At 41.7% G+C, this 25,256-nt stretch overlaps 1 protein-coding gene across 1 annotated transcript in view; it reads right to left on the minus strand.

Annotated features, from left to right (window-relative positions):
* The window catches only part of LOC109474430 (dynein heavy chain domain-containing protein 1-like), a 49,318-nt gene that overhangs the window by 19,041 nt on the left and 5,021 nt on the right, over positions 1–25,256 (minus strand). Inside the window, exons 12-51 of the mRNA XM_019774725.1 lie at positions 24,704–24,814; positions 24,389–24,436; positions 23,118–23,201; positions 22,730–22,822; positions 22,360–22,440; positions 22,083–22,246; positions 21,626–21,764; positions 21,003–21,196; positions 20,362–20,518; positions 19,954–20,128; positions 18,825–19,043; positions 18,350–18,472; positions 17,916–18,077; positions 16,264–16,365; positions 15,580–15,777; positions 14,897–15,067; positions 14,489–14,611; positions 13,973–14,093; positions 13,457–13,581; positions 12,864–12,998; positions 12,609–12,704; positions 11,480–11,647; positions 10,935–11,127; positions 9,912–10,085; positions 9,328–9,552; positions 8,723–8,889; positions 8,137–8,300; positions 7,573–7,722; positions 6,607–6,744; positions 6,046–6,224; positions 5,496–5,742; positions 4,962–5,106; positions 4,394–4,562; positions 4,230–4,289; positions 3,738–3,892; positions 3,024–3,353; positions 2,482–2,662; positions 1,876–2,101; positions 740–1,500; positions 52–126 (exon numbers count right to left, since the gene is read on the minus strand). Coding sequence (XP_019630284.1) covers positions 52–126; positions 740–1,500; positions 1,876–2,101; positions 2,482–2,662; positions 3,024–3,353; positions 3,738–3,892; positions 4,230–4,289; positions 4,394–4,562; positions 4,962–5,106; positions 5,496–5,742; positions 6,046–6,224; positions 6,607–6,744; positions 7,573–7,722; positions 8,137–8,300; positions 8,723–8,889; positions 9,328–9,552; positions 9,912–10,085; positions 10,935–11,127; positions 11,480–11,647; positions 12,609–12,704; positions 12,864–12,998; positions 13,457–13,581; positions 13,973–14,093; positions 14,489–14,611; positions 14,897–15,067; positions 15,580–15,777; positions 16,264–16,365; positions 17,916–18,077; positions 18,350–18,472; positions 18,825–19,043; positions 19,954–20,128; positions 20,362–20,518; positions 21,003–21,196; positions 21,626–21,764; positions 22,083–22,246; positions 22,360–22,440; positions 22,730–22,822; positions 23,118–23,201; positions 24,389–24,436; positions 24,704–24,814 — 6,728 coding nt within the window. The remainder of the gene's footprint in view (positions 1–51; positions 127–739; positions 1,501–1,875; positions 2,102–2,481; positions 2,663–3,023; positions 3,354–3,737; positions 3,893–4,229; positions 4,290–4,393; positions 4,563–4,961; positions 5,107–5,495; positions 5,743–6,045; positions 6,225–6,606; positions 6,745–7,572; positions 7,723–8,136; positions 8,301–8,722; positions 8,890–9,327; positions 9,553–9,911; positions 10,086–10,934; positions 11,128–11,479; positions 11,648–12,608; positions 12,705–12,863; positions 12,999–13,456; positions 13,582–13,972; positions 14,094–14,488; positions 14,612–14,896; positions 15,068–15,579; positions 15,778–16,263; positions 16,366–17,915; positions 18,078–18,349; positions 18,473–18,824; positions 19,044–19,953; positions 20,129–20,361; positions 20,519–21,002; positions 21,197–21,625; positions 21,765–22,082; positions 22,247–22,359; positions 22,441–22,729; positions 22,823–23,117; positions 23,202–24,388; positions 24,437–24,703; positions 24,815–25,256) is intronic.

Genomic DNA, 25,256 nt, shown 5'->3' on the forward strand with positions numbered 1-25,256 from the left:
ATACTTCCATACCTGGAAGTAGCTAGTATAGTATGTAGTTGTTACACTTACCTGAGGACATGGCAATGCGAGTCAGGTTGTGCTTGGGTTGTACCAAGTTCTGCATCAGGGCTGTTTTACCAACACCTGAGGGGAAAGAGAAAAAAACATGTAGTGGTCACCTGTCTACATTTGTACATACCAGTTCAAATTTGCTCAGTCCCTTGAGTGACCACTATATTGACAGTTCTGACTGTGCACTTTAGTTTGAATGCAGAAAACATTTCTGAAAGAAAGACACAGGGATGGAAAACTTCAACCCATGACCCATACTGCTTTGCAACCCTCCTGTGACACAGAAGGAAAATTGCAGGAATGGGTATGTGTAGCACCCTGCATTGTGCACATTGGGTATGGCAGATACACATAAACACAGACATACACTGGCAGATATCCACACAGTGAAACAAAACTAACAACAAATTCAATTTCAGCACCAAGGTCAGGCTACTTATAATCTAATACTGAATTTAAACACATATACAGAGACAGATATCCACACAATAAACAAAACTAAGAACAAATTTAATTTTAGCACCAAGGTCAGGGTACTTTGGAGGTTGTGGAGTTGGTTTTTATACTAGGTTATGATTGATTGATTGATTGATTGATTGATTGATTGATTGATTGATTGATTGATTGATTGATTGATTGATTGATTGATTGATTGATTGATTGATTGATTGATTGATTGACATACCTGGTAGGCCAGCCAGCAGCACAGCCTGCTGGGAAGTGGCGAGCAAGTCGATGAGGAACGAGTATCGCTCCACCTCAGGGAGGACGGTGTAAGTCGACAACGTCATCCGCGACCGTTCCGCGTTCTGCCTCTCCTGCCAGCGGATCAGCGTCCCGTTCTTCGTGTCGATGCAGTAGTCGTACACGCTCCCTATCGGAGGTATCAGGATCTGGTGGCTGGCCTGCGAGAGCACCTTCCTCGCGAAGAGATCGAATACTGCCGTGTGCCTCTCATGGAGGTGTCCTCCAAACCCCCAGATGTAGGCAAACACAAACATGCTCTGGGAGACAATGGCCTGGTTGGACGGAGACAGGTCCTCCAGGCGGATCATGCGGCGCTGGCTTCCCGCCGACGTCCAGCTGGCTTGGGAACGGGTCTCGTCTCGTGGCGACTGCGACCGCACAGAGTTCGCATCCGTTGGGTCCCTTGCCATGTGCTTGTTTAAGAGCGAGGACAGTATACTGAGGAAGGAGGAGACCTCCTGAAGACCACTGCAGCAAGGGCTCCTGGCTCGGCTCGAGTAACTTGTGTCCACGTCGAGCACGCTGACTGTGTTGGAGGACAGGAACTCGATGGTTTGTGGAAACACGTCGTTGATCAAGTCAGTCCACACCCTGACTGTCTGGGCCGTGACCGTCCAACGATTAAAGGCGTTCAGAAACCAGGACTCAACTGTGGACCTCCAGATGTGTTCACCGTCCTCAAAATACACAATGGCAGATCTGGAAGAAGAACAGACAAGAGAAGACATATAAACACAACATACAAACACAGATCAGGTCAGAAGTCAAAAACATTCAAATATGAATCAATATCTGAAATTATTTGTCAGCATGAAATTAGATGACAAACTAGTACAAAATAAACTAAAAAACATTGCACAACCTAGGTGCAATTTTTCTTGTGAGCTAATATAATGGTGCAACAATGAAGGAGGAGTCAGATGTTTCAGATGGCATCAAAGACTATTAACCATTCTCAGTCACTAATAAAGAAGAGCCAATGCCATATGAAACATTTGTCTCCTCACAAAATAAATCCAAAATTGCTTGATTTATTTTGTATAAGGTAGAAACAGTGTTGGATTGTGAACTTGCCTGCCAACGAGAGACGGAGATGCCCCCCGTAACTCTGACATCTCGAACAGGAGCGAGGTGGTGGGCTCGAGCGCGATGGTGTCCCCGTTGGTGAGGTGGATCCCGCGGTTCTGGTCCAGCAGCGTGACGACGCTCTCCGACCACGGGGGGTCAAACCGCCCGTCCATGATGATCCACTGGTACACCGTGGACGGCTCACTCAGGTTGGTTTTGGACCTCCGGTCACCTGTGGTCCAGAAAATTTTGAGTTTGAGCTTTATCTTATAATATCGGTGTTCTAGCCACTGCAATCTTTCTGTAGCCTGGAGTCCAGCCTTGTTAGCTTTGTTAGCAGACCTTGGGGAGTGGAGCAAAGCTAACAAGACTGGACTCCAGGCTAATATTTTTGTCAGTTAATGGAATTTTGCCACTCATGAAGGACCAAAACTTTGTCTAATCCGTCATTTTTGACAAGATATAGCAAGAGATGTCATTAAACTAAGCTTAGTCTGCCAGCAAAATTTGCTCCTCAGAATGCAGGAAATAGCATTGCAGAGGGTCAAATTTTCAAAAATCTTAGAAACACAATAATTATGTTGAACAGTGTGCAAAAAAAGGTTCCCATACTCGACTGAAAGTTTTGGATCATCTTCTTGGCCGCCTCTGCCGTGTGAAGAGCGTTCCGCAGGAAGTTTGTCAGCAGCCCGTCTTTCCAAAAATGGTCGTCAGGATCGTAGAACCCAAGCAGGTCCTCCAGGGAGTGGGCATTGGGCACCAGCACTGCGCCATCCACACGGGGGTAGTCAACCTGCAAACCACAGCAAATCATGTTAAACTTTATGATTTAATCATCTAAAGTCAGTCATACTCCACTATCTTACAACATGCGTGGTTTCTGCTTGCCAATACAAAGCTTGCAAACTTAAAGAGTTTGCTTCTTAAAAGAATCACTCAAAGAAGCTCTCTCAATTACTAAATTTAAAAGAAGCCCCAAATACAATCACATTATCATGATGATTTAACGCTCTAAATATTCATTGTGCTTCTTACCGTGCTTCTAATGTTATTGTGCTTCTTACCGTGCTTCTGGTGCAACTTGTGAGTGCCTCTGTGAAGTTGTTGCCACTGTTTTTTACACCTTTACACCGCAAATAGAAAACAAAACATACTTTTTCTGGCTGATAACTTGCCTCCGGAAGGGAAGCCAGGTCCATCCTGTTGATGGACTTGGTGGAGCGAGGCTTGTCCGGCGAGTCGTCCAGAGCCTTCCTCCTCATGTCCTCCTGTGTCATCCTCCTCTCCAGACTGCCCACCAGGCGGGACTTGGAGATCTTGGGGGTGGGGTAGATGTCGGGGGTCTCCTGCGAGGCGTAGATGTTCTCGTTCAGGATGTTCAGGACCTCGGCGAGGACGCGGTACGTTGTGGTTTTCCCGCTTCCGGACGGGCCGACCAACATGACGCCTTGCTGGGCCTGTAGGGCTGCCCACAGCTGGAGAATCTATAATAACAGTCAAAAGTCAAAATTAAAGTTTAAAGTACCCTTTGTTTAAAATCTAAGACACTTAGCTGTCCTCCAAGTCAACTTAAGGAAAAGATGTCACAGTCAGAAACATTCTTCTTTCCTCACAAGCAAAATGTACCAAATTTAGGGCACAGCATTTGGAAGGCAAGACATGGAGAAGAAAATTTCATCAAAAACCAAACGATTATCATAACTTCTATATAACCCTAACTTAATTTCTAACAATAATTCAAACTATCTTTCTATTTCCTGTGGCACTTATAACTTCACATTTTCCAAGACCCATCTTCACTGTAATTCTAACTCTGCCTCAAATGGCTTTCAAACTGTTGAATGACTTTGTTTTGGAGAAGGCCGTACCTTGTCCAGATGTTTGGGAGTGGCCTGCAGCTTGTCTGCCTCCATGTGTTCCTGGATGGCGTTAATGAGGACCGGGTCATTAGTCTTGGCTGATGCCGGCCGGTTACTGACGGGGAACGCTGTCCTCAAGAGGTCCTTCACGCGAGACACCTCATCTGGGGACAAACATGGATTTTAACCATAAGCACTGAATTTTAAACTTTAATATAAAAGTACACAATTGGTGATACAAGGCTGAGGCCCTGCTACAAAATAGACTATGAAAAGTTACGAAAATTTACACATTTTAGACTTGATTAATCTCAAATGTCAACATTTCAGGTTAGTTCAACCATGTGCATGTAGGTGCCATCTAGCAACATAGGGGAGTACTGCACCAAGTTTGTTCCTCTGCTCCCTCATGTGAAATTTTGCTAGAAAAACCCCTGAAATCTACTATTTTCCAGTAGCCCATTGGTCTAGTCTGGTAGAGACTAATTCTGCCGTGATCACCAGGATTCTGTAGTGTGGGGATGAGAGTGGAGGATATGCCTCGCACCAGGGCCATGTGACAATACGACTGTCACAGTATATACATTACGGTACTAAACAAGACAAGAGCATAGTTAAGCATGAATATCAAAGTCGATATCCATACTCAATTCTGCTGTGCTCACCAGGATTCTGCAGTGTAGGGATGAGAGTGGAGGAGACACCTCGCACCAGGGCCATCTCCTCCATCTCTGCGGAGTTTGGCCGGAGAACAGACTCCCGTTCCGCGGAGCCGCTGCTGCTGAGCTGCAGCCACCTGGTCTGGAGCTCCTGCTGGGCAAGTGCCAGCATCACCTGTGGACGACAATACAAATACATTTGTAATTGCACACCTGTAAGGGTGTTGAAATTTGCTGTGCCCAAGAACCCAGGACAGAGGCAAATGGTGAGAGATTTGTAAATGTGTAAGATTTGTAAATGTGCCAGTGGCTGTATTAATAACAGTCATCATTGAACTGCAGCTGCCTAGCAGCAGAGGTTAAGGAAGACCTAAAAAAAATAGATGGAGTGTGTCAGTGTAAACCTGCTGGATAGGGCCGCCTGGAGGTGCGGTGTGAAGACCAGTACTACTAGCCGACGTACTGCTGCCAACCCCACAAGATAAAGTACACAACATAAACTGAGGATGACATGACGGGTTTTGACCTTTTACAGAATACTTGCAGTAGACTGTCACATTATTTTGTAACCAACCTTAACAGTGTGCAGACTGACTGCAGGTGTCTCCACAGACAGCAGCTGTTTCTCCAGCAGCTGCAGAAATGTCTCAAGCTTCCTGGCAAGGAGTCGGTGACCCTGGAACCCCCCACACAGCAGAATGGACTGAACCACCAGTTTCCTGCACAAAGATATCATGGTAATTCAGTTAGAGAGATCTTTGTTCATCAATAACTTCAAGAAAATATCTTACACAGAGACTTCATTGCATGTTTAAAAAATTGAATACAATTTTGATTTTAATTGGATTTGAACTATTTCAAATTTTTCAAAACATGAAATAACTGTCACTGTTACATACCACATAAAAGATTCAGAAATTATCAAATCCTTTCTTACGACACAATAAGAACGGCTGTATATATGAATCATAGTTAAGTTTTAAAAGAAAAAAAAAACATGTATGTAATGTATTTATGTATGCATGTGTACTGCAAAAGAGAAAAAGGAAATATACATCAAGAAATATCAACTGCAAATCAAGCAATCTAATATCTACCAACAGCTCACCTGTCTGGTACAATGAGAGTGACAGGCCTGTATGCAGACCTCAGTGTTTCTGGTATGGTCTGGAATGACTGGTCTCTCGTGTTGAGGGTGAGGAAGGGGGAGAAGTTGGCGTTGGCGTTCATCAGGCTGTTGTTGTACGTCACCAGTCCCAGTGTCCGAGGTTCGTAACTAAACGCTGAGGTTGCCTGCCAGGATTTTGTAAAGCCTTGGAGGTCCAGTGGAAGGGTAGACTGTGCTGAAGACATCTCTGTTAAAAAAAATTTGGTAGAAGACATGTTCTTATATGTAATGTTAAGATATTGTATTATGAGACTCTAAATGGGTTTGGTTCAAATCCCTTGCAGGTCCAAATGGTATGCTGTTGGGAAAGTCACCAATCTCCAATCTTATACGGCTTGAATGTGCTTCTAACATACAAGTCTGTGCTTTACATCTTAAGGCATGCTTTATTGGTTATACATTGCAAATTAAGTTCAAGATACAAAGGAAAAACAACACTTACCGGTACTACATGTATATTTAGGACCTGGTTAAAAGTAAGGAATGTTACCTTTCTGGTCAGTGCCAAATAAGGAATGTCTCCTGTGTTGGCCTGTGTCTTGAGCTTGCCAACTGTCTTCAGGATCTTTTGGTGAGAAAGATGCTAAGGATGTCACAGTCTTCCTTCTTTTACGAGCTGTCTGTGAACTCCTGATGGTGTACTGACTGTCTGAGGATGCTGCCAGAATCCTACACAAAATTGAAAAGGGAAAAAATATTGAACAAGATGAAGATCAGAACATTGTGTTTAAGCAATAGAACAAAGTATCCAGAGGTCACTGGTCCCTAGCTCCATTAATGTTTACAAGTCTACAACTTCAAAATATCAATTGAATAATTTTTACTGTTACATACATGTAGCACATAATAGGTGCAGAAATTATCAAATTACTTCTTACATAATCAGAGCAGCAAAAAAAATCACATGTCTACAGCACTTGGGTCAGATAGCTGATGAAGACCAAGAGATTTGGCCAGAAATTCTGGTGAGTCAATTTCTTTTTGGAGTTGGAGGACAGTAATTACCAACTCAGATAAACTTTCATACTAAATAAAGTTCTCTGCTCCCCACCTGTATGCGTTCCTGAGATGGTCCAGGTGGTGTGACAGGACGGACATGACACCTGTCGACAGGTGGCCGGCATCGTCCAGACACACCCACGCACCTGACTGGACCCCGCCAACCAGGTGCTGCGTCAGGGCTGAAATCCTGGGGAGAGGGAATGAAGACCATTATTGCACATTTTGGCCACACTGGGCTAGATACAGGTCACAACAAAACATGTACAATACAGATATCAGTGATAAAAACAAAATTAATAAAACTAAATTAAACAATAACAAATAAAATTCAACTTCTGCTTACTTTTTGGTTCTGATACAACCCATTGTTTTGCAATGGAAGGTTTGTCTAGCCACATTAGAAATGACAGATAAAACAATACGAAGTGGCAACCTCTGCATACTTTCCCATAATCCTTGATGATTCTTCCAATCCCACAGACAAATATAGTAGCACTGATAATGTATGGTGATCCACTCACTGATCATTGTACTTGTTGAAAAGAGCTGGGGGAATGCCCCCAGTACAATGAATGCTGAATATCTCTCTTTCTGTCACAACCAGTGGGAGAGTATCTCAACTGTCATAGGCTTGAGTTCATTGAGTTAGATTTTCTGATGAAGATTTTCTAAGAAAAAGTCAAAACCGGTAAATTGATAGTCTCAGCCGTCATACCTCTGATGAATCCTTGACTGTGTCATTTGAGCTAGATTAGTTTGGGATCACTTTGACAGTCTCTTTCTTTCTTTTCTTTCTTTATTGACAATAACAACAGGTCAAGACACAGGTTATCAAGGTAGTGGTAACTGGTATTAGATAACCCACATATACAAACGTGGAGACAAACATGAAATAAGAAATCTACTGTAACAATAAATACAAGACCTGAAATAAAGATAACATGTGAACTGGTTACAAAGTACTATAATAATACATAATATAAGAAAATCAAGACATCAAAATCAAGTCTCCTACCCTGTCTGATGCGTGCAGTTGAATGTGATGTAGTTCCTCCCCATGGCTCGTGCCAGTTCCGCCACAGTCTCTGACTTCCCCACTCCCTCTGGCCCCATCACTGCACCACAGCCGTACGACTGGACCGATCCACTCAGCGACAGGAGGCACCTGTTATGATTTTAAACATACAAATCAGGAATGCCCTTGTCAATAACTTGCTTTTCGTACTACTTGTAGAATGACTCTTGTTGTCATCAAAGACAAATCTTTATAAGGTGTAAAAGTACATCTTTGTAAGGTCTGCTACAACTATACATAAAACACAAGTGGATTCAAATGAACTTACATACAGATTACATATATGTCATCATGTAAGGATAAATCGATATGTTGAGTTTAACGTGTAATTTGCACTTCTGTTTTTAAGGTCTAAACATTCTGTAATATATTTACCTATTCTTACACTTTAATATCTATCTCCTCCTATATTGTAATTGAATTTATCTTTAGGATAGGATGTATTGAATGATAAAAATTCATCCACAACAACATCTGAGACGAACCATATCACAAAACCCTAACCTGTCAGTCAGTGGAGTAAGAATCAGTCGGTTGACTGGACCCAGGTACTCGTAGTCGTAGGGAAGTGACCAGTTCAGCTGGTTGACCAGGCAGGGGCCAAACTCAAACCCTTGTCTGACATCTAATGCCTGACGTATCCTTTCAGGCTCACAGGTGTCTTCAACCTAGGAACAGTAAATTAAAATCAGACTACACTTTGTTTAAACTAAATTAAATATAAAAATTCTAGTAGAACAAATCTTTTGAAGGCACAGTGAAATATACATTATGTATGATATCACATGCAATTTGTTTGTTGCTTTTGCATGCTGAGAACCCAAAATTTTGTTAATGTTAACCTTCACATGGTCTTACCTAACAAACTACTGCTCTGTTTATTCTTACTCAAACACATTCACAAAATATTTCACACCACAAAAATTTACACCACAGGGTGTCTACTACAGCACCAGTCACCATGGTGACAGACATCTGGTCCAGGTCATTGACCTTATATGTTTGAAGAAGAAGAAGAAGAAACATAGCAAAAATAATATCCAGTCATGTTTTCATTCTGTGAAGGTAAACATAAAACATATTGTCTCACATGACTTGTTTCTCTCCATTTGTGAACAGTGGATTTAGGGACAGGTTTGATGTCCATGCTGTACTTCATGACTTTCTGCCAATCAAAACAGTTCTCTGTCAGGGCCTTGGCCTCCAACAGCATGCTGATAATGTCCCTCTGGTGAACTGCCTGGTTGACAAGGTTGCCTGAGTGTGAGAAAGGTCAGATAAACAAGTGAGTTACTGGAAGTTAAAATCCTTCCCACAGCATTATGGTACATTCATACAATACAGCAAATCATGATAAAAAGTTTGTGCGAAATGCAATCATAAGGCATGAATTTCTTGCGCAAAAGCTGTGACATTCTCATTTAAATCACATGTACCAAATGTGATGTGTGTTTTTCTGATGCTGTGGACCAGGTCTAAATGTAGCTTGATGATGCTTGAATGCAAGTCTTTTTATCAATTCCTTAGCCACGTGCACTGAGGGTAGAGTGTGTTTTCCTGATGATCCGGTCTTGATAATGCCTGTCAATACGCTGTTAACTCCTTAACATGTTTGAAGTGAGTATTCCTGATGCTTCATATACATATACATGTATAACTACTTACCGAGATTGATGTCTACATGTAACCACTTACCGAGTGTGATGTGAGTTTTCCTGATGCTCTGGTCCCTGTACAGCTCCCGTAGGATCCCCAGTCTGTCCTCTAGGCTGGAGCTGAGGCTTGCCTTCAGGTCCATGAGCCGCTGTCTGTCTGAGTTCCGCAGGGCTGAGCTGACGTCGCGTGCCCAGAGTACAGCCTCGGCCAGCACCACACACTGGCTGGGGAACAGTCTCACCCAGGTCTGGGTGGTCATGGGAGCTGCACACAGGGAAAGGGAGTTCATTCATACTCAAAATATGACAGGGCATTTCTTTTTTAACAAAAGCTCTTCATACAAACAGCCATAGAAATAAAATGAAATGAAGATTCTGAAACTTATCATCAGCAACATGTGTCATAAGCACTTTATACTTCTAAAGTAAGCCAGCCTTACTTTTGACTGATTTGTGCTTTTAGCAACGTACACCAATTATAACATTTAAAAAATGGCCTTTTTTACACCTGTACATGAGAAGAATATTGCCAGTTTTCCTCTTAAACATAACAAAGCAAAGCCCAAATGCACCACAACTATATACTGTGGTACATGTGGTAAAATATACTACAAAAAGTCTTACTTTTCCGAAGCCTGGCCTCCAGGCATGCCTGCAGCGATGTGCCCACCGTGTTCCTCATGGTCTGTTCCACCACCAGCAGCCACTGGGTGGTCTGTGTGTTAGCCTCCACCCTGTGGACCAGGTCAACCACCTCGCCTGACTCACCCTTTATCGCAGTAGCTTGCAGGACCTCCGCTGCAAAAGAAAAGTAGTACTTTGTGAATATTTTTCAGTCAGACTTGACCTGCTAGTAGTACTAGTTGCATACCTGGCCTTATGTAAACTTGCAAACTCATGTTAACTCATCTATAGTTTTCAACACAAGTCCAAAACTCCCCCTTTATTGCAGTAGCTTGCAGGACCTCCGCTGTGGAAAAAAAGTAGTTCTTTATGAATTCAGTCAAAAATAAAAAGTAACCCATGAGGTCATCCAAAGAAGAGATGGATGGACAACATAAGGGAGAACTTTCACAAGCTTAACTTACACACATGTACATAACATCAACCCACAGGATAGAGGAAAGTGGTGGGCTGCTATGAAGCCTCAGCATCAGTGTGCGAGCATGTCTAACCCTCAGAAGACAGGGATCAACAGATGATGCAAGCCATTTGGTGACTTGCAAACTCATTTAAACTTGTCTATAATTTACAACACAAGTCAAAAACCAACAGTAGATCTTATATTTTAACCCTTGTCCTGCTGGCAATTTTTACACAATATTTTCAAATAATTTCATGTCTTAGTCAGGTTACAGACCCTTGACTTTTTTTGCCCTGCGGCGGCGTAGTTACTTTCGCATTCGTTGCGTTTTGGTGCGGTGTGATGCGTTGCACAAGAAACACCCCCAAATCACACATATACAGGGCACTATATAGATGGTACTGTATGTACAACCCATATATATATGGGCCCCGCAGGAAGTAAGACAAGATTGCTCCTCCTAATCTTAATTACATAATATATATTATGGTGAACTTACAATCATTAGTATCACTCTATGTCTAAGGTGTAAAGTATGAGCTCAATTGTGTTAATTTCCTTACCATGAAGGTCAAGGTCAAGTGCAGTAGTGGTGTGATTGACCTCTGCAGGGAGGGCAAAGTTGAGCGCCCTGATGCCATGGAAGCACTTCTTGACAAAGGAGGTCATAGTTCGAGGGTCGCGGGACAGGGACAGCAGTTCCACGATCTCCGAGTTGCTGAGGAAGTGAAGCCGTGGGAACTCATTTCGCGTCGCCTGAGATGGGGAAAAATGAAAATATTGTTATTCTTTTAATGATCGAACTTTATTTGTAAGCTCATGCCCAGAGGCTAATCTAATTACAAGGTAAAGCACAGAAACAATAACATAAAAAGGTATAAAAATAATGTTACATATAATACTCATTAATACTGAGTAGCTAAAACACAATATCTAGGCTTAGCACATATCATAATATACATTTACCTAAACTTAGCAAATGTTATCCACATTATGTAAACTTTTCACATTTCATACACATTACCTAAACTTAGCACATACAATATACATTTCTGGAACATATAATACACATTACTTGATACTTCACACAAGTAACACCTGTCCTCACCATGAGTTTGTTGTCCAGTTTCTTGATGATTTTCTCCTGTTCCTCGATGCACCACTTGAGAAGCTGTCTCAGCGCCTCCCCCTGAAGCTCCCTCCAACCCTTCTGCCCTCGCCTCTTACTCAGGACAGACAACATCTTAGGATCCTCCACTACATCCTGCATAAAGGCCTGAGAACAAACATCAAAAAGAGATTAGTCACTAAGGACAGGCATGTTTTCATGTGTGTGGATGGTGTTCAGCACCAAGGACAGGCAGGTTTGTCTGTGTGTGGATGGTGTTCAGCACCAAGGTCAGGTATGTTTACATGTGTGTGGATGGTGTACAGCACCAAGGACAGGTATGTTTACATGTGTGTGTGTGTGTGTGTGTGTGTGGATGGTGTTCAGCACCAAGGACAGGTATGTTTGCCTGTGTGTGGATGGTGTTCAGCACCAAGGGCAGGTATGCTTGCATGTGTGTGGATGGTGTTCAGCACCAAGGACAGGTATGTTTGCCTGTGTGTGGATGGTGTTCAGTACCAAAGGCAGGTGTGTTTTTCAGTGTGTGGCTGGTGTTCAGCACCAAGGGCAGGCATGTTTGTATGTGGAGGGTGTTCAGCACCAGGGACAGGCATGTTTGCCTGTGTGTGGATGGTGTTCAGCACCAAGGACAGGTATGTTTGCCTGTGTGTGGATGGTGTTCAGTACCAAAGACAGGTGTGTTTTTCTGTGTGTGGATGGTGTTCAGTACCAAAGGCAGGTGTGTTTTTCTGTGTGTGGATGGTGTTCAGCACCAAGGGCAGGTATGTTTGCATGTGTGTGGATGGTGTTCAGAACCAAGGACAGGCATGTTTGTCTTTGTGTGGATGGTGTTCAGTACCAAGGACAGGTATGTTTACATGTGTGTGTGGGTGGTGTTCAGCCCCAAGGGCAGGTATGTTTGTATGTGTGTGTGTGTGGATGGTGTTCAGCACCAGGGCCAGGTATGTTTGCAGTAAAAAGTTAAACTTTATGTTTGTCTTACTGTGAATTGTGTTCAGCACCAAGGACAGGTGTGTTTGCATGTGTGTGGGTGGTGTTCAGCACCAAGGACAGGTATTTTGATTGTGTGCATGATGTTCAGCTTGATACATCTACACAGCATACATACCTTATACTTCTTGTCTACTTCAGAAAACATGGCTGCTTCATCTGGCAGCTGCAGCACCAGGTCGATATCAGCAAAGGACTTGCTCAGGAACAACCACTGTGGATAACATAGACAACATAAAGTTAGTGCATAAGCACTTAACAGTCTTCACGATTTCCCAGCTACACATTTGTACAAGATTGATTTATTGGTAGAAAAATGCAAAAGGTGCAATAGCAGAAAATAGAAAAGTGTGCAAAAGACCATTTCTCTGACCTTGGTCTGGCACTCGGTCCAGAGGTGAATGATGTCGTCCACCTGCTGCAGCGTGACCCTCCACACCTCTGCTTGGGAGCGCAGGTCTGCGATGTGTGGGGACGCCAACATGGCCTGCAGGGTCACCTCCGTGTCCTGACAAGGTCAAGTACCAAACATGGCAATCAGAGATCATGGCAGACTTCATCCCCGGGGCTCAAAATTCTTCTTTCTGGGGCAGATATTGAAAATTACCTCCACCAAGAAAATTTTACCTAGCCTGGGTGCCATGCGATTTGTAACTGCAATCCTGAAAGATTTTTTCGGGGTTGAAAAATCAGATGGCGCCCAGGCTAAATTTTACCGGCACCACTCAGAATTCAGGAAGAATGGATCATACTAAAAACTATTCAGAAACCATTGATATTGATATACTTCACAGTGTTTAACATGAAAATCCACACACCAACATGTATAATTTTAGCATATGGACCAGTGTACGTGTAGATTAGGTGAACAAAAATTCGAAAATATTAACCTGCAAGGAACACTAAGTCTTTATACAACCACACCAAACAAAACCTGATTCTGACAAATCAGGGCTCATGTCTCACCTCCAGTTGGTATCTCAGCTCATCTGTACCAATCAGAATGTACGTCTCTTCTGTGACTATCCTGGTCCGGCTCCTAGATTTGGCCGCCTGGAGTCTAGCCACTGGACTACCCGTACGCTTCTTTTCTGTGGAGAAAAATGATTTGAATCAGCTTCATACATCACAAGGTGTATAAGCATGGAAGCTCATCTGTGCTGGTACATTTAATGATGAAATTTGATGATTTCATGCAACACATCCAAAAGTAGCTCACCTTGATTTTTCAGTCACTCTTAAATCAACCTTCTTCTGTAGTGATGTTGAGTAAAAGAAGCTATCTACATTAGAGCCAACTCAACCAAGATGGAGGCAAATAATAGTTACCAGGCAATTACAATTCATTACTTGAGTCACATGTCCCAAAATAAAGTCAGATGCTCAGAGTAAGCGAATCAACATCATTTCTGAAGAAAGTTGATATAAGAACAACTGAAAACTAAAGAAAAATGAAACATGTCCTTAGCCAGGAACCCTAACCTCTCCTGACAGGAAGCTCCCGGATGTACTTGGCCAGTTTGAACTCCTTTTCCTCCCACATCCTCCTCAGCTTACCCAGGGACTGCTCCAGGGAAAACTCGGAGGTGGCAGCTGTAAAAATCTGAACAAAACAAAGAAAAAGTCAATGATTACTTTTATTTTACTTAATGAAAATTAAGGAAAAAGTCTTTACAGTTGTAGTTCATAAACTCAGCGGTCAATCAATGGCTCACAGTTGCTGAGGGTTTGAGTTGTTACAGCTGAATCATGTGTAGGGAGGGATGTGGCAATGGACAGATGTCTCTAAGGACAGATGGCTAGTGTCACTGCCATCTTCAATTACCCTGCCAACTTGTCTTGACGCATGTTACAGGTACTGACTGCAGTGTGTATGTACCAGTGAACTATATGAGAATTAGAAAAGCTTGGAAACAAAAGGGCTACTGGCAATGTAGACTCACCATACTTTTGTGAGTGGCTGTCAACACATGAGAAGTAACAGGGTTGTGAGTTTACCTGGTTGATGAGCTGACTGTATTTAGGCAGGTCCAGGTCGATGAGATCCCCCACAGTCATGGACCAGCCCATCTCACTGGGGTCTTTTCCCATTCCTACATACAGCTGCTTCCAGTGACGGTGCTGGATGGGGAAAAAAAATCAAAATCAATAAGACTAGAAGACCTTCACATATGGTCTGCTCTGTTAATTCTAACTCAAACACATTCGTATATATGGTGACAAGAGTCTAAATCCCTTCTACTATAAAATTGCAACATTATATAACCCAACACCAGTTACCATGGTGACAGATGGTCTGGTTAAGGTCATCGACCAGGTCAGTGTTTGGAATGGAAGAAGAAGAAACAGAGCAAAAACAACATGTTTTCCTTCTGTAAACATAAATAAATGAGAAGAAGCCCTAACCTTGAGAGCGTCTGAGCCCAGCTTGGCGAGCAGTGGGAGGTTCTGTTTGAAGTCCTGCATCATGTTGACCCAGTGTGCCAGGACCATGTCTCCCTGTGGTACCTCATCCGCCATCATCATCGCAGCCGTCTGCCACTCCGTCAGCTTTCCCATCGCCTTCTTCACATTCATCTGGAAAATATGTTGCTTAATGGTTAAACTGCTCCGTGTTCATTAGCCTAATAAGACTGAAGTATGATTGGACCTGTCCTTGGTGCTGAACCATTGGTTACATATCTCACAATCACCAGAATGTTGTTCTTGTCCTTGAAACAGAAGTGTTACAGGCTAAAAGTTATAAGACTTCAATATCACAAGCTCTGTCCTTGGTGCTGAGCCATTGGTTACATGTGTTACCGTCACCAGAATGTTGTTTTTGTCCTTGAAACAAAAGTGTTACTGGCCAAAAGTCTTCAGTATCATTGAAGCCCAAAAGACTTCAGAATGACAGGACCTGTCCTTGGTGCTGAACCATTGGTTACATGTACATGTACTACAACCATCATAACGTTCTTGTTTGCCTTCAAAAACATTGTGTTATTGGCATAAGGTCTTCACATTCATATTGTTTCCAGTCCTTGATGTTGATTGTTACTGATACCAGTTCCTGATGTTACAGTAAGGTATGCAGAACTAATACATACCTTCCTGAAGAGTTGTTGTTTCCAGTCCTTGATGTGGTAGGTCGCGACCTCCACGTACTTCCAGAGTTCCCGCCTGACGTCCATCTGTCCGACCATGAACTCCAGCGCCGACAGGTCGTAACCGGTTCCTGTGATCATCTCCCGCCACCGGCTGATCTCCTCCATCTTGTGCTGAACCGCGCTGAATTTCTCTGCCAGCTGCGACAAGAAACCAAAGTTTGACAATGACCAGAAGAGTCTAAATCAAACTCTTTATTTCCTCTTAAATGCCAAAAACAATCTTGATTTTTATACCTGAAAAGACTTATTTGATAAGAAAAATTTTTTAACTGTTGTAACTGGCTTGTTTCAGAACAGGAGCAAAAGAATGAACTCTAACACAAACATTGCATGAGCCATAATTTTTTGTAACATGATGTGACAGTAAAGGACAAAAGAGGCCACTTGATTATCATTCTTCTAGAAATGTTTAAACAGCAGTTCATTTGTGATAGTCATTTCAAATTCAATTGTGTAGCCTTCAACTTTAACTTTTTATTCATTCAATCACCTTTGCAGAAATAATATAAATGATGGTAACCTTCTAAATTTTATTGATCTTACAAATTTAAAAGTAAGACCATGAAATTACATGACACAACTATATAGACAAAACAAAAACAAAAAGTCAGAAGCAGCACTCACATGTCGCATGTCCACCAGGATAGTAGGTGCATGTTTGGAAGGGTCCAGGAACTGGCCGCTGGTAGCCTGCCGACTGATCATCAGAGCCTCCTCATGTAGGGTCTGGGACAGGCAGCGATGTGGTAAGTATACATGTGCATGCACAGTTACAGACATGATATCATGTTATCAATTTGTACAACATGTTATCAATAGACTGATCCTGACTGTCAATCACAATTAGCGATTCAACCAATGATGCAATCAATAGTTTGGCTATTAACAGTTTGACCAATGAGAGAGTAGAGTAGCTGCACATCTGTCAAATATTTGCATTTCTATGTTTTTATTTTGTATTTTTATGTTTTGATGGAGATGGGCAGGGCTATGGGGCCAGTCTATTGAAAACATCACAACATATTAATAATTTGCATATTTTTTTACACCAAGAATAGGCATGCAAAATGCATGCTCATCATGGAAAAAATGATAACAAGAAAAGAGGTATGAAAACCATGCATCAGTGGAAAAGACAATCATACACATTCATAAATCATACACATGCACCAGTCCCCCTGATGATACAAGCACCCAGATGTACATGTACAAACCAACTCACCTCAACCAAAAAAGATATAGTACTTGTCATTGTCATTATATTTTGCATGCATGCAAGATTCATACCAAATACCAGTCACATCAAAATGACCAACAAAGCAAAAATGAATGAAGTACAATCTTTGCTAAACTACATAATGCACTATCACCATAATGTCAAGCTGAGAAAATTACATTGTAGATGCACCATTCCATCACCCAGTTAAGTGATATATCACCCTGTCTAATAACTAACCTTCCAGCTGTATAGAAGACAGAGAGAAGAGAGAGGATTGCATGGAGGATTTGAAAGTTACATGTAGTTATTACGTCTAGTAGCAAGGATGTACATTTACTATGCTAGGTGGCTCCTATAGGTAGCTGCATAGTAAAATTCACTATGAATGGATTTTCATTTTTCTAGTTAAAACGAATAGTGTTAGTATTCATTGTGCAACAGTAGGGATGTACATTAACTATGCTACGTGGCACCTACATGCTATATTAGCTGCATAGTATAATTCACTATGAATGCAATCGTACTTCTGTACTTAAAATGAATAGTGAAACAATAGTGACTGTTGTACTGAGTATACTTCACCCAACATGTAGCAAGCTATATAATAGGCTAAATAATCCATTCATCTTAATATTGGGAAAATAGAACCCTTAACCAAGGGTCACTCCAAAATAGCAAGATATTGCATTGATTCTGTTGTACATTATATTATACATTGTTTATTATTCACAACATTGCTCAAACATTGGGAAATCATATTTAGCAGCATCATGAAGTTCTGTTGGACAGGTCACTGCAGAAACTGTGAAAATCCCACCACTGCAAATCATGCCATTGTACAGTACAAATGTATATATAATATGCACAACTGGGAACAGAACCCTCACCCCTAGGCCATACCTGGTACGTTTGGTTACATTTTAAAAGTCAGAATATGTGCCATTGGGAACAGAACCCCAAACCCCTAGGCTATACCTGATACATTTGGTAACATTTTAAAAGTCAGTAAATAAAATATGCATGACTGGGAATAGAACCCCAAACCCCTAGGCCATACCTGGTACGTCTGGTCCAGTTCCTCCAGCATGACGGGAGTCTGTGTGTGGACAAAGTCATGTGCCTCCTGCAGCTGCACCAGGAAACTCTCCCAGGTGGTCCTCACTCGTTCTTCCAGCTTCTCCTCGTCTGGGTTCAAGGAACGGTAACTCATTCGAATCACCTGTGGGGAGGAAACAGGGATAGCTTCATTGTAAGAACATTACTTACAACTAGAAAGGTAACATTTGCGAAGAAAATGCATAATGTTTACCTTCAAATGATCCTGTCTGACCAACTACTGCTCTGCCTTAATGGTAATTCATTAATTCACTTCATTTCAGGCCAGAGTGCAACTGAAGTGGTAGATCACGTTAGCTTACAAATCTGCATTAAATGAAGAGTAGCTAAAACCAAACACTACAAAAAATGAAACAGTAAATCCCAGTGCCTTACCTCATACAGAGACTTGATGTAGGAGACCTTCTCCTGTAACTGTTGTGTTCTGTTCCGATATTCCTTCACTTGTCCCGCAAACACTGCAAACTGGTCCACTGATGTGTTTTGGTCTTTCAGGGTCTGAACAAAGAAAATACATTTTACCATATATGTATATTTTTCACATTGACTAGTTTATGAAATTTCTGTTAGATGTGTCTAATACTACCCTTAGTAGTAACAATACACTTTGAAATGCTTGTTAGTTTAGAACAGAATAATTTTATGAATACCATGTGTCCAGCTTCACATAAGATAATATAGAAGAACTTTATTGCAAGACAATTGTACAGGGTATATTGTATGGCAAATAGGTAACAACAAGTAGCATAGTAAAATAGATAGGTAATATATAATCTATCTTGAAATGCTAATGATCTATCTTAAAATGCTAATGACAAGTTTAAGGAATTGTATTCCGTGGATCAAATACCTTGCTGAGTTTCTTAATCTCCTCCACAAAGTTACTAGAGAGGTTCTTGGCGTCATCTGCGACCAGTTGGATGAGTTGTTTGAAGATGTTACTGAGCGCGGGGACCAGGTCTTGCTGCAGGACGCTACAGTCTACCTCAAACAGCCCGTCTGACGTCCGCACGGACTTCTCCACATCTTTGAGCCGCTCAATCCAGTTCTTGATCTCGTTCAGTTTTTCCTGTGAAAAAAGAAGAGGCTTTTGAAGTTTACATTTGTTCACTTCTTCTTCTTCTTCATTCTTCCTCTATATATATGAGGTGCAGCTAGTAAAGTTTTGTCTCCAGTACAGTCTGTCAGTCATTGCGGACAGAAGTTCCGATCCTTGCAGACCAGTTTCAGACTCAATGAGTTGTGCATGGACGACCAATTCTCCTTTTTGCATCTGGAGACCAAAGTAGGAGTCGTCCCGCTGGTTCTCTACCACAAGTCACGTGCCCCGTGAAGCTAAGACGACGTCTTTTCACTACCGTGGTGATGTTTGGGAGTGTTCCATATAACTGTTTGTTTGTGATGTGCTTACACCAGGGTATGTTACATTTGTTCATATTTTACTGCAATAAATTGGTATGTCTTAATATAAGACAAGAAGCATTTTTTGATAATAAATGTATGAAAGAGGTCTTAACAAGAATCTTATGGTTATGCTGGAAAGAAAGACCTGTGAAAAAAGAAGAGGCTTTTGATGTTCTTGTTCACATTTCACTGCAATAAATTTTATTATATTAGATACATCGTCACCTGGTTCCCCAAAACAGTAAAAGGAAGAGGGGAAGGCCAAAGAAACCCATGGCAGAGGACCTTCCAAGAAGATCAGAGAAGGGCAAACATCCCCTGGGAGGAAGTAAAGACAGTAGCTGCTGAAAAACGGAAGTGAAAAGAACTAAAAAAATACAGTTTATTTCTCAAGAAAATGAGAAACACAACACAGATTGTTGGAAGACAATTTAAACTTTCCTACTGTACAAATTATGGTCTCCGGACGTTTGGAGTGACATCCGCATCACTAAAATGAACTGAGAGAAATAGTCAATACTTCTCACATCAAACATAACAGTCATTGTTTTACTCAATAAATCAAAGGGGCACACCTCAATATCAAAGGCCTCCTGGCCATGGAATGTTTTGAGGACACTCCTGCTCCATTCCCGTGCGTACTTGTGCATGGGTTTGGTCCAGACGTGCTCGATACAGAAGCTGTCAATCTCTGCCAGTGCTGACTGCATCATGTCCTCATGGAGCTGGACATCCGCGCTGACCACCTCACTGTCAAGGGTACAGGGGTCAAGGTCATAAACATGGCTGACATAATGTTATTTCATAAGGAAAGTTCATGTACCAATAAGAATGGCTCACGGTCATCCATGGCTTTGAAGTTATGAATTTATTCATTGGAAAATGTTTTAATACATTAATTACACAAAAGTCAACAATTACAAGGACAGAATGCAATACATGTAGGATCACCAAATGTCAAATTATTTGAAGGTGTTACTTACTCTGTGGCGAGTTTTGTCTCTAGACTGCCCTTGGACAGAGGACTGTACTGCCCCATGAACCCCTGCCCTCCCACAGTCAGGCCGCGGGGGGTCTGCGCTCCCACAACCAGGTCAGGGGTCGCCACGCCCATCCTGTCCTCATCCTTCGTCTTCATGGCTGGAATGTGAAACAAAATGTTGTTTATTTGAGGTTTATTTTATAGTAGAAGAATTGGTGTTACGTACATGCAGATAATTTATCTGTCCTTGGTGCTGAATTAGGTATTCACAGCAACAGAACAGACTCTATTTTCAAATGATCTCAAAAGTAACAGGCTCTGTCCTTGGTGCTGAACCATAAGTTAAATGTACCACAATCACCATATCCTTCAATATTTTCCTTTAGAAAGATGTGCTGTAGACTAAGACTTTAGTGTTTTAGAACCTCAATGGGACTTTGGTATAACAGGACCTGTCCTTGGTGCTGAATTGTTGGCTCCATGCATGTACCAAGTAGACACCTGAAATAACTGCACAGCTCCAATTTTACCTGCACTAACCTGCATATGCAAGGTGTATTTCCAGCCCTGCATTAGCAGGTCTTTCTCTCAATGACATGTAAAAAGCAATAACAGAAAAAAAGACAAACTCTTAAGCCTTACCAGGTCTTTCTAACGTTGGATCTGCGAGTGTGTAGTTACTGGTACTGCCAGTGACAGCACCACTGCGTGAAGTCTGCATGGACGACTGGTCCCGCCTGGACCCTGTACTGGGCTGAGGCTGGGGTCTGGCCGACTCCTGGCTCACGTTCAACTTCACAGGCGAGCTGAGACTGGACTCACCTCTGCCTCGGGACCTGAGTGAAAGTCAAAGGTTCATTTTTGCTAGTCTTAAGAATAAGAAGCATGTCTGACTCTGTATCTGTATCTGTATAGCCGGTATAACCGCCCTTCAGCGTAACACACCAGCTTCGCAGGCACACGGCGATGCGGCAGCTGGCTAAATTACACCGAACAACTTGTTACACCTAACCCTTGGACATCTATCTCTAAACATTGTTTAAAGCTATCTAATGACAGCTTTAAACAGTGACTCAGCAGAATGTAATGCATGGTTTGTATTGGATGTTTGGTCAATGTCTTGGGCATGTGAATAAAAAAGAGAGAAGCAATTTATGTATCCTTTTTACAGTCTTTGGTATGAATTGGTCAGGAAAACAACCACACACAAAGTGAGCATTCGATGAAACATTTCTTGACAAGAAAAGAGAGATCGGAATACCAACCCTGTGCCTGGACTGCCCTGTGTAGAGGCCCCGTCCTCTGAGGGGTGTGCAGAGCGGAAGATGACAGCAGGAATCCCCAGAAGGGCGCTGTAGGTTGCGTTCTGAAACTTCTCCTTACTCGGGTACAGGATCAGCTCATCTGGAACAAGTTATGTGTTTTGTTTATTCTCTTTTATGTTTTTTCATGCATATCCCGATAATAATTTCATCAGGTTGGTGAAACACCTATGAAATTGGGTTTTCTTTCTACCCAGCCAGGATAAGAAAGTTAATTCCAGAGATGAGGAGAGACAAGGGGGGAAGCAAACTCACAGCCATGTTTAGGATTGTGTTCTCATCACAAAAGAGCTACCTACATTGGTTACATATAGTGGTGAGAAGCAGTACTCCAGTCAGAAGCTCTAAGAAAGATGTCTAACAAAATGCATTTTTGCATGTAAAACAAAGTCTTCCATACCATTTTTGTTGAAGACAAGTTTGGCTTTGAAGAGGGCGTCCCTCTCAGCCTCTTCCCCTGCCTGCATCGTCTTGTGGACGAAGGCCCCAATGTTTGTCCTTGCCAGTGACACCATATGTGCCAGTAAAATTTGGTCAACCAGCTTCACAAAATTTCCCAGACGACTGAAAAAAAAGATAGTTTAGTGAGTGATTGATTTTCTCAACAGATACTTCCTTTGCAGAACAATACAAATTCTTTGAGAAAAAAAAAGTCAACTTAAGGAAAACAGATATACCTTGCCACTCCCTTGGCTTTCTTGAAGTTCTGGACTCTCTGTTCCTTCTTCTGTCTTTGCAGATACAGTGACTCCTTAGTGCTTTAGAATAGCCACAAAAAAGGTTGGTTAAGCTTAAAAATTCAAAGGCTGCTATACAAAGAATTAGGTGCATTACTCTTAAAGTATGAGGAGGAATTATGAAAGTTAAAGGCCCAGGGATCCAATGCAATTTTGGGGCAAATTAGGAAATCTGTCTGATATTTATATTTACATTATGTACATGTCCTGCCATTTCTTTGCACAAACAGGTAAAGGTGTCAAAAGAACCATTGCAACAGTGTGCTACAGAATAGTAAAAACAAACAGTATGGCCAGATCCAATACTTACTACACAGTCTTGGTTTGTTTGACTTGCTGTTCGCAGTGTTGGAGGTGCTCAAACACCTCACTTACTATCTGGTTCACCACAGCCTGGGAGTAGCTGTAAGATACAATAGAAGCAAATTGTAGACATGACTTCTTGTTGTCTTCTGAAATGATGTCTAGTACTCTCTTTTGGTCAATTTGTATTAGAATTCATGGGAAATGGCAGTCAATTTCTCCATACTACAAAAAAATATTACAAGTATGAAAAATGATAGATAGTGTGCAATATAGATTGTTATGTGCACACATTAGAAAAATCTTTATGTGACACTGATAGGCAAGCCTTCCCAATTTTTCACTATATGGGCAGATCTTTAACAGAAACAGTTACAGTCATTGATCTTTCTTACCCAAAGAACTTGGAGAGGATTTTCTCAGCCTCCCTGCGCTTCTTTTTGATGACCGTCTCAAACTCAGGTAGGGTGAAACAGGTGCTGGTTTGATAAGGAAACAGGTGGTTAAAGGAGTACTAACCTCCAGAAGGAGGTGCTATATTTCGACAGGCATTTATTTTTGGAATTGAAAAATGCATATTATTTTACAGTATACAATTAAATGTCCATTTTGCGCGCAAGTCTTAAAACGCATCGAATCCAGGACAAACTCTCCAAATACCCTCAAAACTATCCCAGAATACACCGCGCTACCCCATTAGTGTCTATGTTTTAAACAAAAAGTTACGTTACAGACCTCATTTCGGGGGCGATAAGAAAAATTCATACCGTTTTGTGTTCTTTGGTATCTTACCAACCATTGCCCTTCTTGGTGTCCTTATCGCCCCTCATTTATGCCGCAAATATTGACGATGAAAAAAACGGCGTAATCTAGTTATCCTTTCCAAAAGTGGCGTAATCTAATTATCTGTTCAAGCGATACTTACATGCAAATAAGTTGAGAAAATCAAAACACGCAGGATGAAACTGGCTCCCACTGTATTCGACATCCTGATATTATAATATCCAAGCCACAGGTCAAGCAAAGTAAAGCAAGTAATTTCTCAATCATCAGCTTGTTAGTGTGCTTGTCTCCTACCATTTTCGCCGAAAAATGTTTATGTTGACCTGAAGTGTATGAGCATTGCGTAAGCCAGAGTTCCCGGATGTATCAATTGTGGTTCAGCATGGGGGAAAATGATATTAATATCACTTTACAAACATGCTCCGCTCAACTCGTACAAGCGAAATTATGTAAAAAGTCGGCTAGTTATGTATTCATTGGAGCATAATGTATCGGAAAATAGCACTTCCTTCTGGAGGTTAGTACTCCTTTAAATCTGAATCACAATTCATTAAAAAGTGTGGATATCACAAATAAAGGTAAAGGTAGTCCCGTAGCCTTCTTGAGACCATAGGGCCAGTGGGTTGTTGAGCCACTGCATCTTAGGCAAAGCCCATCCCTCTCCTTCTACCACCTGTTACCTCCCCAACCAAAATCAGGTACCCATTTTACACATGGGTGGGGTGAGGAAACTCGTGTTAAGTGCCATAACATCCAGCCAGGAATGCTAAGAATCCAACCCATGACCTCTTGATCATGTGTCTACTTTCCTAGCCACTCTGTCATCTGATGCCACCATTCACTTATCGATTTCAAATCATAAACCAAATATCGTGTGACTTACTTGGTTGAAGCAGGCAGGATATTAATTGCAGTCAGCTCCAAAAGTAATCTATAACAAACACAGGAAAAATGATTTAGTAAAATACAACTGATTTTGCTGCACACAAAAGTAAAATTCTGTTGTTCTGTTGCTGTGAACACCTAATTCAGCACCAAGGACAGATCTAGTAATCTGCACATAACACCAATCAGCGACTAGAACTGAACAAGAGCCTTCACAAAATGTTTCCTGCTTCCCAATTGGACTAACAAAGTGCACAAGTATGTATCATGTCCTCTGATTGGCTAAAGAGTGGGTTTTTGAAAGTATACCAACCTGCTGATGTGCAGAAGGGCAGCCCCAAACCTGGGGACGGCCAGAGGCAGGTTTTCCTCAACGTCTTCTCTTATTCTGCAGAAGTCCTCATATCTCTTGTAGGACTTCCATCTGTGGGGAACATAGAGTTTCAACAATTCATAAATAAACAAAGTGCATACAGCAGGGGGGTGTTGATTTCTTTAATTTTAGCATCTGAAAATGCAGATACATGTATACAGAAAAAAAACAAATCGCTCCACTTCAATTTTTTACCTCTATTGAGTTTGACCTTGGAACAGGTAAAACTTTGAGTTATGAACAATGATTTTGTTTTGACACATCAAATTTTGTTTCCACTGAATGCTGTCCACTTTTGTCTCCTAACTGAATGTAACATGTCTTGTCCTGTATATGCTGAGCCCCCTTGAAAATCAGCTTTTACAAGTTGAAGGGGCAACCTATGGTCAGACATCTTGTGATGAAGTAAATAAATCAAGACAAATAAATCCTAAAACAAAGGAATCTTATGCCAAAAAACAGTTACTCAAGCAACTGGATATGATTTTGAAAA

The sequence above is a fragment of the Branchiostoma belcheri genome, unplaced genomic scaffold (genome assembly GCF_001625305.1).
Source record: "Branchiostoma belcheri isolate BF01 breed outbred unplaced genomic scaffold, Haploidv18h27 scaffold31, whole genome shotgun sequence".
Lineage (NCBI taxonomy): Eukaryota > Metazoa > Chordata > Leptocardii > Amphioxiformes > Branchiostomatidae > Branchiostoma > Branchiostoma belcheri.